Source organism: Mytilus trossulus, chromosome 6, assembly GCF_036588685.1.
Source record: "Mytilus trossulus isolate FHL-02 chromosome 6, PNRI_Mtr1.1.1.hap1, whole genome shotgun sequence".
Taxonomy (NCBI): domain Eukaryota; kingdom Metazoa; phylum Mollusca; class Bivalvia; order Mytilida; family Mytilidae; genus Mytilus; species Mytilus trossulus.
Window position 1 is genome coordinate 32,216,985 of NC_086378.1, and position 17,901 is coordinate 32,234,885.

Consider the following 17,901-nt stretch of genomic DNA (forward strand, 5'->3'; position numbering starts at 1 on the left):
GAGTCTTTTGATTTGAGGTCCTTGGTTGATGACCTTGAAATTGAGCTCAAAGTCATAGCTATATATAGGTAAATTTAACGTTCTAAATTTTGACCTTTGCTTTTTCCTTTTATGTAAACATGATAATGCCATGGGACTTTTTGCAAAAAGTTGCAAGCAATGTGACCTTGAAAAAGCCAACCGGAAGTGAACTTTTGTAAACCGGAAATATCCATTTTTTTATACATATTTAATTTAAAAGTATATAGAACCATCTATTTTGGAATCAGTGTCAAGTAAACTATCAAAACATACCGGAAGTAACATCTTTTAGACCGGAAGTAAAAAATGATCTCCCTTATTTATTATTATATCTTTTTGTATATAAACCATATATTTTTGGAATCAGCGTTTAATGAGCTGTCATTTGACGCTAAAATTTACATTTAAAACCGAATTTAAATACTGTCATATAAAAAGATCAATACTGAGAGTTCTTAACATTAAAAGAGCGTGGCACTCCCTATACACGAGACATCGGATTTAAAGTCCCCGTTCTGACCTGACGTTGTCAAATAAGAGGTGTAACCCAGCGGGCTCATGACGTTGTTTCAACGTTGAAAAATTGTTGAATTTTGGTTGAGTTCGTCATCAACGTTGATTCAACGTAATTATTTTCAACGTCAAATATTCAACCACAATTCAATGTTGATTTAACATTGAAATTTCAAAAGAAAGTCGATGTTGATTCAACGTCTTATTTTCAACGTTGAAATTTTAACAGAAAGTTGATGTTGATTCAACGTCTTATTTTACAACGGAAATAATAATTTTAAACATTTCCCACTCTTAAAACTTTGCTACTCGGAATATCACGGAAATGCTTCCGAAAGTTCGCGCATGTCGATATTTTTGTTATCATGCATTTGAGGTCATCAGGCATGGTCACATCTGTTCATCTTGTCACACTAGGAAAATTCAGAAGAAACCAAGAAATTTTGAGGTAATGATAAATTTCATCCAATTATTTGCAGAGAATAGATATTTCACTAAATATCTTTTTCACACTGATCAAAAAATGTGAAAATAGCACAAACATTATAAAGAAACTAATTATCTAAACGTTGATGCAATGTTGTATTTTCAACGTTGAAAGGACCTTTCATTTTCAACCTATTATTCAACGTTGATTCAACGTTTCAGCATGACGTTGTTTCAACGTTGAAGCAACGTTGATGTGCCCGCTGGGAAAGGTCTAAAAAGGAGGCAGATGAAGCCGTGTCTGTAGTTTATTTAATTTTTAGTTCAAATAAATTGAACGTATTGGACTGACAGGTATCATTAAATTCCACGATAAGGACTTGTTAATGTATGGCATTTTCAGAAAAACGGAGAACTGAATTTATGTATCTCATTTTGTTTGGTTAATACTGTTCATTAAATATTTGTCGTCGTTACTTTTGATTCCATCAATGTCCTGTGAATGTCCAATTTCAAATTGTCATCTTCCAACAGGAGAGTCAAAGTCGTATGGTTGTCTTTTGGTTCCATAAATCTGCGACATATTCGTAAAATATTCCCAAGTCTTAAATCTGTAAATCCTAAATCCAGCAATTGTCAAAAATTTATTGCTATACTCACATGTTTTAAATTTAAATAATAATCAAAATATATAGAGAGAGTAACATAGTCTTCAATTATGACAATTGTGGACAGTTTTCTTTACAGTATGTTAAGCTCTCAATCGTCCCGGCTATTTCATTAAAAGTAGGTAATAAATAAAGGCAACAGTAGTATAAATCGGGTTTGAGCTTTAAGATGACATAATTTTCACTGGTTTTCGGTCTATGAATACATATGTGGGATAGACAGCTACTTTTAAAAGTACAATTAATCTTGATGTACAGTTCTGAAGATGTATATAAACCGTACTACATCTTTACATCTGTATATAAACTGTACAAGCTGTATATGAAATATATGAAATAGATGATATAAATATATTGTAAAATTACAAACTAGAGGCTCTCAAGAGCCTGTGTCGCTTACCTTGGTCTATGTGCATATTAAACAATGGACACAGATAAATTCATGACAAAATTGTGTTTTGGTGAAGTGTTTGTAGATCTTTCTATACTGAATATTCTTGTTGCTACAATTAGCTCTATCTATAATGAACTTGGCCCAGTAATAACAGTTGAAAATATTTTTTTTTTAAATTTACAAAAATTGTTAAAAATTGTAAAAAATTTACCTAAAAAGGCAATAACTCCTTAAAGGGTCAACTGACCAATTTGGTCATGTTGACTTATTTGTAAATCTTACTTTGCAGAACATTATTGCTGCTTACAGTTTATCTCTATCTATAATAATATTTAAGATAATAACCAAAAACAGCAAAATTTCCTTAAAACTACCAATTCAGGGGCAGCAACCCAACAACGGGTTGTCCGATTCATCTGAAAATGTCAGGGCAGATAGATTTTGACCAGATAAACAATTTTACTTCATGTCAGATTTGCTTTAAATGCTTTGGTTTTTGAGTTATAAGCCAAAAACTGAATATTACCCTTATGTTCTATTTTTAGCCGTGGCGGCCATCTTGGTTGGTTGGCCGGGTCACGCCACACATATTTTAAACTAAATACCCAAATGATGATTGTGGCCAAGTTTGGTTTAATTTAACAATGTAGTTTCAGAGGAGAAGATTTTTGTAAAAGACTACTAAGATTTACTTAAAATTGTGGAAAAAAATGACTATAAAGGGCAATACCTCCTAAAGGGGTCAACTGACCATTTCAGTCAAGTTGACTTATTTGTAGATCTTACTTTGCTGAACATTATTGCTGTTTACAGTTTATCTCTATCTATAATAATATTCAAGATAATAACCAAAAACAGTAAAATTTCCTCAAAATTATCAATTCAGGGGCAGCAACCCAACAACAGGTCGTCCGATTCATTTGAAAATTTTATGGCAGATAGATCTTGACCTGATAAACAATTTGAGCCACTGTCAGATTTGCTCTAAATGCTTTGGTTTTTGAGTTATAAGCCAAAAACTGTATTTTACCCCTATGTTATATTTTTAGCCGTGGCGGCCATCTTGGTTGGTTGACCGGGTCATCAGACACATTTTTAAAACAAATAACCCAATGATGATTGTGGCCAAGTTTGGGTAAATTTGGCCTAGTAGTTTCAGGGGAGAAGATTTTTGTAAAAGTTAACGACTGACGACGGACGCAAAGTGATGGTTAAAAAATTGACTATAAAGGGCAATAACTCCTAAACGGGTCAACTGACCATTTCGGTCAAGTTGACTTATTTATAAATCTTACTTTGCTGAACATTATTGCTGTTTACAGTTTCCTTAAAATTACCAATTCAGGGGCAGCAACATAATTCGTCTGAAAATTTCAGGGCAGATAGATCTTTACCTCGTTAACAATTTTACCCAGTGTCAGATTTGCTCTAAATGCTTCGGTTTTTGAGTTATAAGCCAAAAACTGTATTTTACCCCTATGTTCTATTTTTAGCCATGGCCGCCATCTTTGTTGGTTGGCCGGGTCACCGCACACATTTTTTAAACAAGATACCCCAATGATGATTGTGGCAAAGTTTGATTTAATTTCGGCCAGCAGTTTCAGAGGGATTTTGGAAAAGTTTACGACGACGGACGCCAAGTGATGGGAAAAGCTCACCTGGCCCAAACAGTAAAATTTCCTAAAAATTACCAATTTAGGGACAGCAACCCCACAACAGGTTGTCCAATTCATCTGAAAATTTGTGGGCAGATATATCTTGACCTGTTAAACAATTTTACCACTGTCAGATTTTCTCTAAATGCGTCGGTTTTTGAGTTATAAGTCGAAAACTGCATTTTCCCCTATGTTCTATTTTTAGCCATTGTAGCCATCTTGGTTGGTTGGCGGGGTCACCGGACACATTTTTAAACTAGATACCCAAATGATGATTGTGGCCAAGTTTGGTATAATTTGGCCCTGTAGTTGATGAGATGAGAAGATTTTTGTAAAAGCTAACGACAGACGACGACGACGGACGCCAAGTGATGAGCTAAAAATTAAAAATTAAAAAAAATAGGAATTGAAATTAACATTAATTATCATTCATTACTAAATATTTTAGTTTAAATGCAGTGCAGAAAATTTTCAAAATATTTAAACCCATTCAATTCCTTGACTCATTAAAAGTTATAATTTCATATTTTGCTATTCCTATAACTCATCTTTCACAATGATTCATATGAATTATTTTTTTTAAGAGTCATATATGTTTTGACAGTAAATCATTTACAAACAGGCAAGGTTATGCAACTCTGCAGTTTTAGGAGTGAGTAATTGTTCTAGGAACTGTTTTTAAGTTGCATGTCATATAATATCATTTAGAATCATATTTCATTTAATGAGAAAAACACATAACAGCTTGTAAGGTTTCAATTAAGTATAAATATGAGTTGAGATGCAATACAAACATCCAAAGCACTTATCTAATAAAACAGGTTACCTTCCCTTGAACACAATGTTAAGGACAACTTTGATTTTTTTCATGTTTTTGATGATGATAGTTAAAGTGGAGTCGGCATGTGATACTGAACTTCGTAAGTAATTAATTAAGACAAATTTTAATTTAGTTTAGCATTACAAGTAAGAAAAATTAAATGGATAATGTGTCCTCATGGACACAGACGATGCTCCCGCTTACATACATTATAAAGAGACATACATGAAGAACAATAAAAGTGACGCTACCCAAATTTGTACTTGATCTGATTTCATAATATTTAATGGGCAAACTTAAGTTACAAGACAGAAAATATGAATTTTTATACGCCCGTAAAATTTTGTTGGGACATATTATAGTTCTAATACAATTGTCCTGGGTTACTCTGTTCGTCCTGAACATTTCGCATCATAACTTGAGAAATACTTATCCAAATTTCATGAAACTTTACATAGTTATTTCTTATTTGTAACTCAAAAAAAGGGGTGTTTTTTTCATATTTGTGCCGTATCACAAAAAAGATTAATGATTTTTGCTTAAAACTTTAAACACTTCTTAGTTATATTAAATTATTAAATTAAAGATATGAATACTTTTTGGTGATGATTCAACAATTTCCTTTAAGAGAACCTGAGTTTTTTGTAAAAAAAAAAGGGGGGGGTCTCACATGTAATCTAATGAATCTGAACAGCTGTATACTTTTTGTGATGATTTTTTATTTCATTTTTGTGTTATTGAATTTTTATTGGGCTTGTTGGTAAAAAATGTAGACTTTTTTATCACATTTTGTGCCGTATCTCTTATGCTTAAAAGTTTACACCCTTATGTTTTGTCAGGGTTTGCATATACATCCCACCAGTTTCAATTTATGAGTTGACATGCATGATTTTGCGTTGCTTTATTCTTTGTGGTAATTAGTATTGTGAATACTTTTCATAACATTTTGTTAAGGCAAAATCAAGTTAGAGAACGCAAACCAATTTTGCGACGTATGGACATAAGAACGTCCAGACGGACAAGGATAAAACTGAATACCCCCTCTGCTATGGCGGCGGCATACATATCAAAGGAAATGACTATTTCATAGTGTGACTGAATATATTCTGTAACACCTTTTACATAAAGCATTTTTTTTTATTTGCAGAGAATGGCCTTCTTCAAGATCTTCTTAACATGATGATGAAAATTAAAGGTTCCAATCAAGGTATGTTCTTAAACAGCATTTGATATACTTATTTTGAATTTTCAACACTTGAACAGCAGTTTGAATTTTGATTTCTTTATTTCGTTTTGTAAGAACCAAACAGAAATATATATTAACTGACATCAGTCCATCCTTTAGTGTGTCCTACATTCCATTCCATGAAATTTTTGAGGTCGCATTTTTTTATATGCTTTGATTTTTCTCAGGAATTACAAATGCAGTTTGGAAGCTTCATGTGAGCACACTATACTGTGTGATTGTGTTTTCAGATTCATGTCTCAAAGACTTTCTGTTCACCAAATACCAATACATGTATATAATCTTAGCCATAATAGCCATGCACCAAGTTTTTGTTTCAATTTGTCAGGAATAACAAATTAGAGAAAGGACTTGGAGCATTAAAGCTTGGTTTAAGCATCAGAAAATACAGTTATTGTGATTTATTTAAAATTTGCACATACTAAGTAATGCTTGGAAATGCAGAAAGTCAAGAAATATAAACAAATAATTTGGTGTGATGATGTTATAATATGAACTGTTTTCATGAAAACTGCAGAATTTATGAAGTTTTCATCATTAATCTATTTTCTCCCCAAACACGAAGTTGTTCCAAACTAATGTGTTCTCAAATAAAAATTGTTGTTAAACGAGGTAAATTATTGTGGTAACCGTTATTAAAGGTATGATAGCTTTTAAATTTGCACTAATATTTGGGCCAAATATGAGTTGAGATTATGTAACAAACTGTATGTGGATTCAATATAATCTTCTTAGTTCATCCAGAATTATGTCCTTCTGAAAATCTTTTCATAACAACTCATTATAGCGTCTACATCTCTTCAAATAATAAAAAGTCAAAAATTAATCGTATGTCCAAGTTTTATGCCAATAATGCCGTCCTTTTTCTTTGCAGAACTGTCTTCCTGTAAATGCCAGAAGAAATTACAGGCAATTGCCTTCACAGCTTCTCTGTCAGCTAGTAAATCCATGGGTCCTCTAGAAACAGTAAAGTTTGATAAAGTTTGGACCAATGCTGGTAAAGGATATAACCCAAATTCTGGAATATTTACAGCACCAAAGAAAGGCTTTTATCAAATAACTGCCACGATGATGTCTCAGAGTGGAAAATGGTTTCATGCATCCATATGGAAAAACGATGAAAAAACTGTGGGATTATACACTGGACAAGGTCATAAAACAGGTTCTGCTAGCATTGTTCTCAATTTAAAGAAAGGAGACCGTGTGTTTGTTAAACATTATAACATGAGTCAGACAATCTACAGTGATAGCAATCACTATACTATGTTTTCTGGCTTTCTTATCTCTTAATAAAATATAAAACATTATTTTTAATGCTTTTTGCCATGTTGTCAGGTGACCTTAATTGTACATCCAACAAACAGGTATTTTCATTCTATCTATATGAGTAATATTATACATGTCTTCCTTTCAAAATGAAAGTTTTACACATGCATTAATGAACAGCAGTGTTTGGTATATTGTATGACACAGCCACCTAACAACACAATTTTAGGATTTTAGGTCAACATATGATCTTCAATAATAGTCAGGTGACTTAACAATATGTTGAGTTCTAAATTACCCAGTCTTGAAAAGAAGTGAATAAATTGAGCAGACTACCAAAGATCTGCTTCCAACACAGTTCTATATAAATAATAAAGCTGGTCCAAGGACACAGTTATCGTCCTTTAGTTTTCGTTGTCTACGAATATAGTCCCTATTGTAAGCATTGTATAACTTGCATGTTTTATTTGATACACTATCTCAATTTATTTCTTGATATTAAATGCATGAAATATTAAGTAGGGGGATGTAATTACATTTTAAAAAAAATTGGGTGCTGAATCTTTATGTTAAGTAGTGATTTGGTCCAGTTCAAAAAGTTCAAATTTTATCACGTCTGAAGCTGTCAAACTGATTTTACACCCCCTTAACACAGAGTTGTCAATATTTTGAGTTAGAGCTTGTAGAAGTTTCTATAATTTTGATATTATTTGTCTCACTGGTAGAACACTACACTGTAAAAATATTTTTGAGAAAGAGCAGGTGCGATTTTTTAAATTTCAATTTATTGTCTAAAAGAAATGCACTACGAAATAACTGTGTTCTCGGGCCAGCTGCTAAGGTTAAATTCAAAACATCAAAAGATTCAACATTTAACCTAATGAAAGGGATATAACTGTTAAATCTTGACACTGCAATTTTTTTTCTAGAAAAACACCAGATGAAGGTAAATCCAGAAAAAGCACCTTGGACAGGATGACCTTTTCTGGTTTCACTTGAAGTTCTAGAAACTAAAAGGTGATTTGATTAAGAAAAGTAATATACTAAGCACTATTTTATAATTAAAACATTAGATTGCAAAGTTCTGCAAAAATTAAGCCAGTTGTTTGGTAAAAAATGAAAACCAAAATTTTAAAAATGCTATGCCTAGCTTGCAAATTAGATTATCTCCCCAGGTACAAGTATATCCCCATACATAACAACATTATTCAAGAAAAAATATGATGAAGGGGCTGTCCCAAACGATTGGATTACAGCTATCATCACAGTACTTTTTAACGAGCCTGTGTCGCTCACCTGTTACTGTATTTACTGATGTCGGCTATCTTTGTTGATAGGCAGGGTCATTAGACACTTTTTTTCAAAAGATACCCTAGTAATGATTGTGACCAAGTCTGGTTAAATTTGGCCCATAGTTTATGAATGGAAGATTTTTGTAAAAGTTACAAAAATGACAAAGAGTTGTTCAATATTGACTATAAAGGGCAATAACTCCTTAAGGGGTCATCTAACAATTTTCATCATGCTGACTTATTTGAAGATCTTACTTTGCTGAACATAATTGCTGTTTACAGTTTATCTCTATCTATAATCATGATAATAGTATTCAAGATAATAACCAGAAACTGCAAAATGTCCTTAAAATTACCAATTTTAGGGCAGCAACCCAACAACGGATTGTTCGATTCATCTGAAAATTTGTGGGGAGATAGATCTTATTCTAATGGATATTTAGATTTCTGAAAGATTTGCCCTAAATGTCTTAGTTTCAAAGATATAAAGCAAAAACTGCATTTTACCACTTTGTTCTAATTTTAGCCATGTCGGCCATTTTGTTTGGTAGGCGGGGTCATCGGACACATTTTTTAAACTGTATAATTGTGGCTATAAGTTTGGTTAAAACTGGCGCATTAGTTTCAGAGAAGAAGATTTTTGTACAAGTTACAAAAAATGACGAAAAGTTGTTCAAAATTGACTAAAAGGGCAATAACTCCTTAAGGGGTTGACTGAAAATTTTGACTTATTTGTAGGTCTTACTTTGCTGAACATAATTGCTGTTTACAGTTTATCTCTATCAATAATAGTATTGAAGATAATAACCAAAAACTGCAAAATTTTCTTAAAATAACCAATCCAGAGGTAGTAACCCAACAACAGGTTGTCCGATTCGTCTGAAAATTTCAGGGCAGATTGATCTTGACCTGATCAACAATTTTACCCCGTGTCAGATTTGCTCTAAATGCTTTGGTTTCAAAGATATAAGCCAAAATATACATTTTACCCCTGTGTTCTATTTTAGCCATGGCGGCCATCTTGGTTAGATGGCCAGGTCATCGGACACATTTTTCAAACTAGATACCCCAAGGATGATTGTGGCCAAGTTTGGTTAAATTTGGCCCAGTAGTTTCAGAGGAGAAGATTTTTGTAAAAGTTTACGGACGACGGACGCCAATGATGAGAAAAGCTCACTTGACCTTTCAGGTCAGGTGAGCTAAAAAAAGGATTGAGGAAAATAAATTTAAGATTATTCTTCAAAAAATGTAGCCTGTAGGTTAAGTTTTTATATTTTACTAGTCATTGACAGATCCTTTCCTATATTATGCATATGCACAGGAAATATACAGCATTATAATGAGAGTATATTTGAAAACTGGACATGGTGGAAGAGATAAAATGTTAAAAGAGGTCAACAAGAAGTGCACAAATGTGAAAAGGCATGCCATAAACTTGTTTAAAGAAATGTTCGAAGAATGTCAACTCAATAAAAAAGAAAATTGCCAGTAAAGGTATAGCTGTTAAGAGCAATTCTCTGTAATCACCAAAATATTTCGGCACGCACTAAAATATATATGTTTTAAACTTTATTAGTTCAATAGAGCCACATGAGCTTAGCAAAAAATATTACTACACTTAGCCTCTTATGTTTACCGTTTCCATGGTAACAGGACTTAAAGTGGCAAAAAAGGGGGAAAATGAGGTGTTTACAATTTATGATCAATTATGACCTATAAAAAGAAAATTATATAAATATTCAGGCATTTAACCTTTTTTCAGTTAAAATAAAACAAATGAAAATTGTTTTTAGCAGTAAACTTTCTTTTAAAAAAATCTATTTAGCTTAAATAGGGTAAAAAGTGCAATAAAAGGGGGATTTTAGAGCCTATTTTGATCAGTTGTTGTAAAAAAAGGCAGCCATTTCTTATATTGTTGATTATAAAAATAGGGAGAATGAATTCAGGTTAAACAAGAAAAGAAAAAAAATCAGTGGGCAAATTGACTGTGTTGAAATAAATTGACCATGAAAAGTCGAGTTGTCCTGTATTTACCTAATCAAATTACCTCCCTTTGTGGAGTTCTCTTAAGAGAAACACATTAACCTAAAAACAGGAGCGAAAATGTAAACAAATGCAGACAACAAGGTTATTTTACGATTTTGTTCATGTTTTATATTCAAGCATAATGGGAAATGGATAATTTTGTCACAGTGATGTAAGCCTACACTTTTATATATGGTTAAGTTGGTATGATGTCCTCATATTATAAAAATATTGTCTGAACAATGGAACTATGTCTGTCTGTAGACAGTGTATAAAAAAAACTTTGCTTGCCATAACTAGCTTGTTTAGCGTATTTATTCATCCATGTAGAATCTGTAATCTTCGATTTATAAAATGAGTGGCATAAAAGATTTCCTACGCAATTGTGACAAGTGCAGCGATGACAGATATTTTTGAAACCGCTTTCATTTGAAAGAGACATGTATAGTTTTTTGTCAGAAATTTCTTTACTTGAATCTGACATCCCTTTCCATTGTACACCACAACTAAGGACCTGTAACATTCATAGAAATGTTATCATTCAAACAACTTACAAGAAACATTGATGGAAAAATTGTGGTGTGCCTTCAGTAAATGCTACAAAAGTTGGGGATCGACATGTTGCACCCAAGATGTTTCAAAGACTTGTTACAGAGACACAGACGTTTTCATTCCTATTGGGACAAGTAAGTAGACAATATTTAGCTAATGATTTGTTTCTGTAAAAAAGATACAGTGATCATAATTGCACTTATAAGACCAAAAAGTTAAAAATGCAGCTGTCAGGTACCCCTCCAAAAATAAAAAATAAAACACAAAAAACCATGAAAACACAAAAACAACAAACCTTACAGTTTATCTACCATTTGACTTTAATATCATAAATGTGAACTTCTTTAATATCCCCTTTTTAAACTATTTAACATAAAATAATGTGAAGTTTTTTAATCTTGTTTTTGAGAGAGAAAAAAATAACATAAATGCTGTTTCATGTCCATATTTGTAAGGTACATGATAATCACATCATTTCATGCAAGTCCTTATGAAATAAAAAATGTTGCGGCAAGAATGCTTCAAAATTGATACTTTAAAGCAGCAAACTGATGAGGGTGTCAGAACATTGATGCTTCTACTGACATCATTCTGGCTTCTTTGCAGTGCTATTTCAATCCATGACAAAAAGCGCCCCAATGTCCTTAAAGCAAACATATAATTTTCTCATTTCTCATTCTAAATATTATATGTACTAAAATGATGCCAGAATTAGCCCAATAAGAGCAATTATGATTTGAGTGAGGAATTGGATGTTCAATTATTGTGAAGACTTGTATGTAAATGTAGATTAACATGATTAAAGTAAATGCATGATATTAAAGTTCAATCCCTCATGAAGTTACATGTAAATCAAGGAAATTGTCTTATCCTGATAGACCTGAAAAGCATTTTCTAAAAAGTTGTAATTTTCTCCAGGGACGAATTATCATGTAATGGGGCGAATTAGTACCTTCTGGTACATTGGTCGGCGTTTCCCTTCCCTTTCTTAATTTAACCGTCACTAAATTTTGAAGTTTATGCAGAAAGAAGTTTGGTCAATTGTGTTTTTGTTACCCTCTATAGTCAGTTTGAAAGTGTTATTTGTTTGAAAAAAAATGTAGTATAATCACAAAACACAACACCTTTGACTGAAGTGAAGGGGCTCCTGTTGGGATCATGGAAATTATGTTGGTTTTATTGAAGGTATGATCAGGTATGGATGTTGCATGTTGACAGTTCATGAGTTACACATTTAAACTTTCCTTTCTTTTAATGTAGGAATATTAAGTTCATTACTCGGTACATTAATATTGTACATACATGTATAAGAATAACCTCTGAGGGTAGAACTTTGCTTTCTGTATAAACAGAAAAAGTTATCATAATAACCCTGATGTGCACAAAATATTCATGATGTAATTTAAAAAGGAGTAAAAACCTTTCCTTAGGGAATACTCACCACTATACGTATGTACCTTGTTAGACATTACTTGACATTAGTCACTTAGCATCATTTTAGCAACAAAACTCCAATATAGCTGTAATGTTGCCACAACTATGATTTGCCAGAAGGATTTATAAGGGCGGATGACCTTCTTTCATTCATGTTTACTTGAGATAGGTTTTTAAATTTATGTTTGTACATGTATGTACATACAAGTAAAAATAGTAAATACATGTTGTTCTGATAGTTATACACATAATGAGATCAATTGTGTATCTTTTTTCTTTAATATTACAGCATTTTGTAGACTGTGTAGAGAAAAACTACTTGGAACTAACAGTATTGAACATGTTGAGGAGGTATGTCTTTTAATATACATGTATATATAATTTTCCCTGTTCACATGTATACTCAATAGTCAATAGTGAGTTTATTAAATACATGTCAAACTTCTGTACTCATAGGTAGTTTAACTATGACAAGAAAGAAGGTCTTTTAATTCAAAAATAACAAAAAATTAAACTTTCCAATTTGGTTTTCATATTCCATGTATTCCATGCTTTTACTTGGCTGTAGCACATTTTATTTGCATTTTGAATTGGTAATCTGGTTTCATTATTATTAACGCGTTTCATTAACACTGAAGATGATAATTTCAGGATAAATTTCTATATCTTTTTTGTATAAAAGCCGTTGAAAAGTAAGGACTTTAACAGTAGAGTTCAGGTTGATCTAGTAGACATGCAATCTATGCAAGATGGTAATCTCAGATTTATCATGCATTATCAAGATCATCTGACCAAGTTTGCTATACTGCGAGCACTAACATCAAAGTATGTCTCAGAATTCGCCTATCAGCTACTGGATATATTTTTACTTTTTGGTGCCCCACATATCGATAACAGATATGAATTTACAGCCAATATCATCAAAGAAGACATGAGGGCAGATTGTACAAAAGTTCATGGAAAACCTCGACATCCTCATTCACAAGAAGGTATCGAAAGAGGAAATGCAGTTATTAAAGATATGCTGGTTATCTAGATTCATTCTGGTATTAACAGATCATCATACAAGGCAATGTTTGGCTGTAATTCGTCATCATCACTACCACTATCTTCAAAGCTCTGATAAGCAAGATGAGATGAGCAATTACAAGCCAAATGAGTTAAGCTCTGATAAGCAAAACGAGCATGACGAGATAAGCCAGCTTAATGCAGCATTGCATATATCCGAAACTCAGGAAACAGAACTAGATGTTCATGTGTGCCGTGTTTGAAAACCCATGGTTTTCGAATATCCAGTGTTCGACTTGTGAACTGTGTTCTAAAGGAAACATGTCTGATACTTTTACTTGTCATCTGTTTTCAAATGAAGAGGTAATCAGAAATGAAAGAATGTATGCATCAGACTCAATGACAAAACAAGCTGTCAGGATGAGAAATCTATCGGTAAGAGTTTTGACAGAGGTGGATGTTGGAGCAAATGCATTAGTTGCAATTCCCCATGTGGATCGAGGAAAAGGAGACCCTCGTAACCTCATGGATGTTGTTACTGGAAGGGAAGAGCATGGTTCTCAAATGGGAATTAAAGATGTAATAATACATGGACTTTACACAGGGAATCAGTTTGAACTGTCTGACAGTAACTTTATTACTATTCATTCTGTAAATTATGATAATGAAATATCCTTGTCAGTAACGTTTCTTTGTGTGATGGTCAGGGTTACACAAAATGTGACTGTAAATATGATAATGAAATATCCTTGTCAGTAACGTTTCTTTGTGTGATGGTCAGGGTTACACAAAATGTGACTGTAGTGTTGGTGGTAAGACTAGACGTGACACTTAACGTTGTCTTTGCAAAAACAGTCGCTTCCATCCAAACATTACATGTAGCAACAAATATTTTTCATCTTCAGTGTTAATGTAAATGATTTAATTACAACGATAAAACTGTTTAAATTGCATGCTATATTTAATTATATGATATACGAAATATCGATTTGATATTTCCAGTCGTTAAATTTGGAGTACATTCCATTCAGTTTTAGTCTTTTAGGCATTTTGTAAAATGCTTTATAATTTTTCAAATTGTAAAATGCCTCAAAATTTCAGTCATTTAACAAAATGCCTGCAACATAATTTATATAATCTGTACAGTTGTAAAGCTAAATATAAAATGCACATCCGTTGAAAAGTGTATAATATGTACGTCTTTGCTTTTGTTCTGTAGTATGACACGAATTCTTCTGTATAGAATAATTTCGTTTTCCGAACTAAAATATATCCACTTAGGTCAACCAAGACAGGCCAACAATCACAATGTTTATACTGTCCAAAACGTTATTGTACTTACTCAATAGTGTCATTCATTGTAGATACATGTGCATACATATAACTGTAGTACGTTGTGAGACTTTACCATGAGGTATACAATTGGGAAAGAAATGGGGAATGTGTCAAAGCGACAACAACCCGATCAAAACGCAGACAAGAGCCGAAGGTCACCAATGGGTCTTCAATGTAGCGCGAAACTCCCGCACCCGGAGGCGTCCATCAGTTGGTCCCTTAAAAGTGTGTATACTAGTACAGTGATAATGGACGTCATACTAAATTAGTATGAACCTTTCAAAATTGATACGAAAGATGCCAAGGGACATTTAATTAAGGGCATACGATACAGTAACAGGGAAGGTAATGACGTTGCTAACGTAAAATGTTATTTTCGCGACGTCAAACTGTGAGATGTATTTTTCGACTGATTGTTATCATACAAGCTGATTTAATTTGAAAACGAGTTCATAGACACCTCTTTTATAAAACGACATTTGGTTTGTTTACGTATGAAGACTATTTGTACCAATTTTCAAGAAAGTGTCAAATATTAATATGCATATTTTTTTTTAAATTTGATAAATATGCAGCACAAAATGGCGCATTTTTCTACATTCATGAGTATTTGATAAATGTGATCTATTTGTTAAAATAAAATGCAACAATTTAAAGAACAATTTTATAAAACAGAAATTATAGATAATTTAACAAAAAACAGCCAATGTTATCTCTCCATATTAATATTGTTTGTGATATTATTATTGTGCATTTTATTTTATTCGGTGATTTATTATTTGTATGTAATAAATAACCCAATAAAATATAAATTGATAAGACGTTCTAAGAGTTATGTCTTTCTTTCGAAAGGAAAAATACGTCCACAAATCCGGATGTTGTGCAAATATCTAAAATTTCTACCTCCTTTTACTCAAAAAGTAGCACATGAAGGTATATATGTTATTACATATTGATTTTATCAGGTTAAAAATTGCGTATATGCAAATTTTCATCAAAATTTCAAATGGGACCAAACCTGGTACGTATGCCCTTAAACTCAAAGATTGGTGTTCGGTGTGAGTAGTTATCAAAGGTACCAGGATTATAATTTAGTACGCCAGACGCGCTTTCTGTGGCTTCGTGTTAAAGACCGTTCTTTCAATTATATGAGTGTTTACTTTTACAAATTGTGAATTGGATGGAGAGTTGTCTCATTGACACTCATTCTTCATCTCCGTTTATATTATTACTCGAAAAATAAACTGACAACGCCTAGGCAAATTAGAAAAACAAAAAAAAATCCCACAAAAAAAAAATAACCCGAAATTATCTCCAAAATAGGAAGCAGATTCTTCTCCACATTTTACACCCGTCGTGTTACTCCTATAAGCATATATCAAGTGTATGGTATTACTCAAACACGGATTCGTTATATACTCCTAACTCTTCCCTAGACATCACCAAAACCGTAACCATCAGTATTGTAAAATTGGCTTATCCTGTAACTTGACCGACGTTAATGAAAGACGTGTACATACATATAGTCATATCATCAGATGAACGAGGTTTAACCCAAATTTATTCCTGGGCAGGAATTTCCCCTACTAGATATTTATACGAAATCGTGGGACGGATGACTATAACATTTGATGAAATAATATTATTCATATGAGTAAAAGAAAATGTTGGTTATTCAAAACAGCAATCATACGAAAATGATAACCAACATACATATAGAGAGTAACATTCAGTCTTCCATAATTGACCGTTGTATTTACAATATGTCAAGCTCTCAATCGTCCCGGCCGATTCATTAAAAAAGAGGGACGAAAGATACCAAAGGGACAGTCAAACTCATAAATCTAAAACAAACTGACAACGCTCTGGCTAAAAATGAAAAAGACAAACAAAATAACAATAGTACACGTGACACAACATAGAAAACTAAAGAATAAACAACACGAACCCTATCAAAAACTAGGGGTGATCTCAGGTGCTCCGGAAGGGTAAGTAGATCCTGCTCCACATGTAGCACCCGTCGTGTTGCTTATGCGATTACAAATCCGGTAAATAGTCTAATTCGGTAGGTCAAATTCATGAAAGGGAAGGGGATTGTAGTTACGACGTAAAGAACATATCCGATATCATTTGTGAAACGGTTATTCCATAACGGTCAACCGACTCGTGATGGCGTCCGTAAAATATACGAAGGGATGATTTCAACTTCACCATTTGGAACTCTTGGTTTAATAGCTTCCTTGTGAGCAGTAACCCTCTATCAAGAAAATCATGATAGGAAATGCAAGCACGGGAATATCGTATCAATTGGGAGATATATACCCCGTATGCAGGTGCTGCTGGAATGTTGCTAAAAGTAAAGGGAAAATCAAACAGAAACCATTAACTATCTGCCATTGGGATAGTACATATCGATTTCCGTGATTTTTGATTTTCATTTAAGTCAGATTTCATATTATTGGGACAGTCGGATATTCGTATAGGTGACGTTGCTATGATACCTGCATTGTTCAAGTAGATTGATTGTTGTTTAACACATGGGGAAACATTTCGTGAATGTTCAGGATGAGAACATTATTACAATAAAAATGTTCTGCAATATAGGGGTCCATCGGAATTAGACATGAACATTTTGACTGCCACTACAAATTCAGGGCATAATGCAAAAGGATAAGACAGACATTGTGCCTTGCAGCAGGCCACCTACAGAGGGTGTGCAGATTTCTGAAGATCAAAAAGATGTTATGTCCTAATTTTCATCGGACGTGGCTGCGTATTTATACATCCCGCACAGCCAAATGGATGCTCCGCTTTCGTTGGGTTTAATTACCGGTACGTATACGGATGTACACATGTATTATGTCCAAATATAACCATCTGCTCACCATTTTTAATATAACTAAATTTGTCTAACTTTCAATAAATGTACATTTTATTTAGTCAAGACTCGTGAGTATTGATATACTAGTATATATATATATATCGTTTTTATCCAACGCAGTCATAGGTTTGAACGTAGTTTTCAATTTAGACTCGGTTTATATATATGCACATATATATAGATTCTACCACTGCATCGAGTGAAATAAGATATTTATCCGCTCGAGACAGTTAAATTTTAAATATTTAAAATTTAACTGTCGAGAGGGTATCACCAGCCTAGTAGCCAGTACTTCGGTACTGGCATGAAAATACGGATTTTTTGTGTTATTTAAATTTGCTGTTACATAATATTAGAAATTATTA

General features: G+C 32.9%; 2 protein-coding genes across 2 annotated transcripts; both read left to right on the top strand.

The window, feature by feature from the left end:
- The first annotated feature begins 4,485 nt into the window (after positions 1–4,485).
- Positions 4,486–7,033, top strand: LOC134723329 (complement C1q-like protein 3). Its single transcript, XM_063586949.1, has 3 exons — positions 4,486–4,597; positions 5,645–5,704; positions 6,618–7,033. The coding sequence occupies exons 1-3, from the start codon at positions 4,519–4,521 to the stop codon at positions 7,031–7,033; spliced, it is 555 nt and encodes a 184-aa protein (XP_063443019.1). The 5' UTR covers positions 4,486–4,518.
- Positions 7,034–13,045: 6,012 nt separating this feature from the next.
- Positions 13,046–13,348, top strand: LOC134722496 (KRAB-A domain-containing protein 2-like). Its single transcript, XM_063586117.1, has one exon. The coding sequence runs from the start codon at positions 13,046–13,048 to the stop codon at positions 13,346–13,348; it is 303 nt and encodes a 100-aa protein (XP_063442187.1).
- Positions 13,349–17,901: the final 4,553 nt, after the last annotated feature.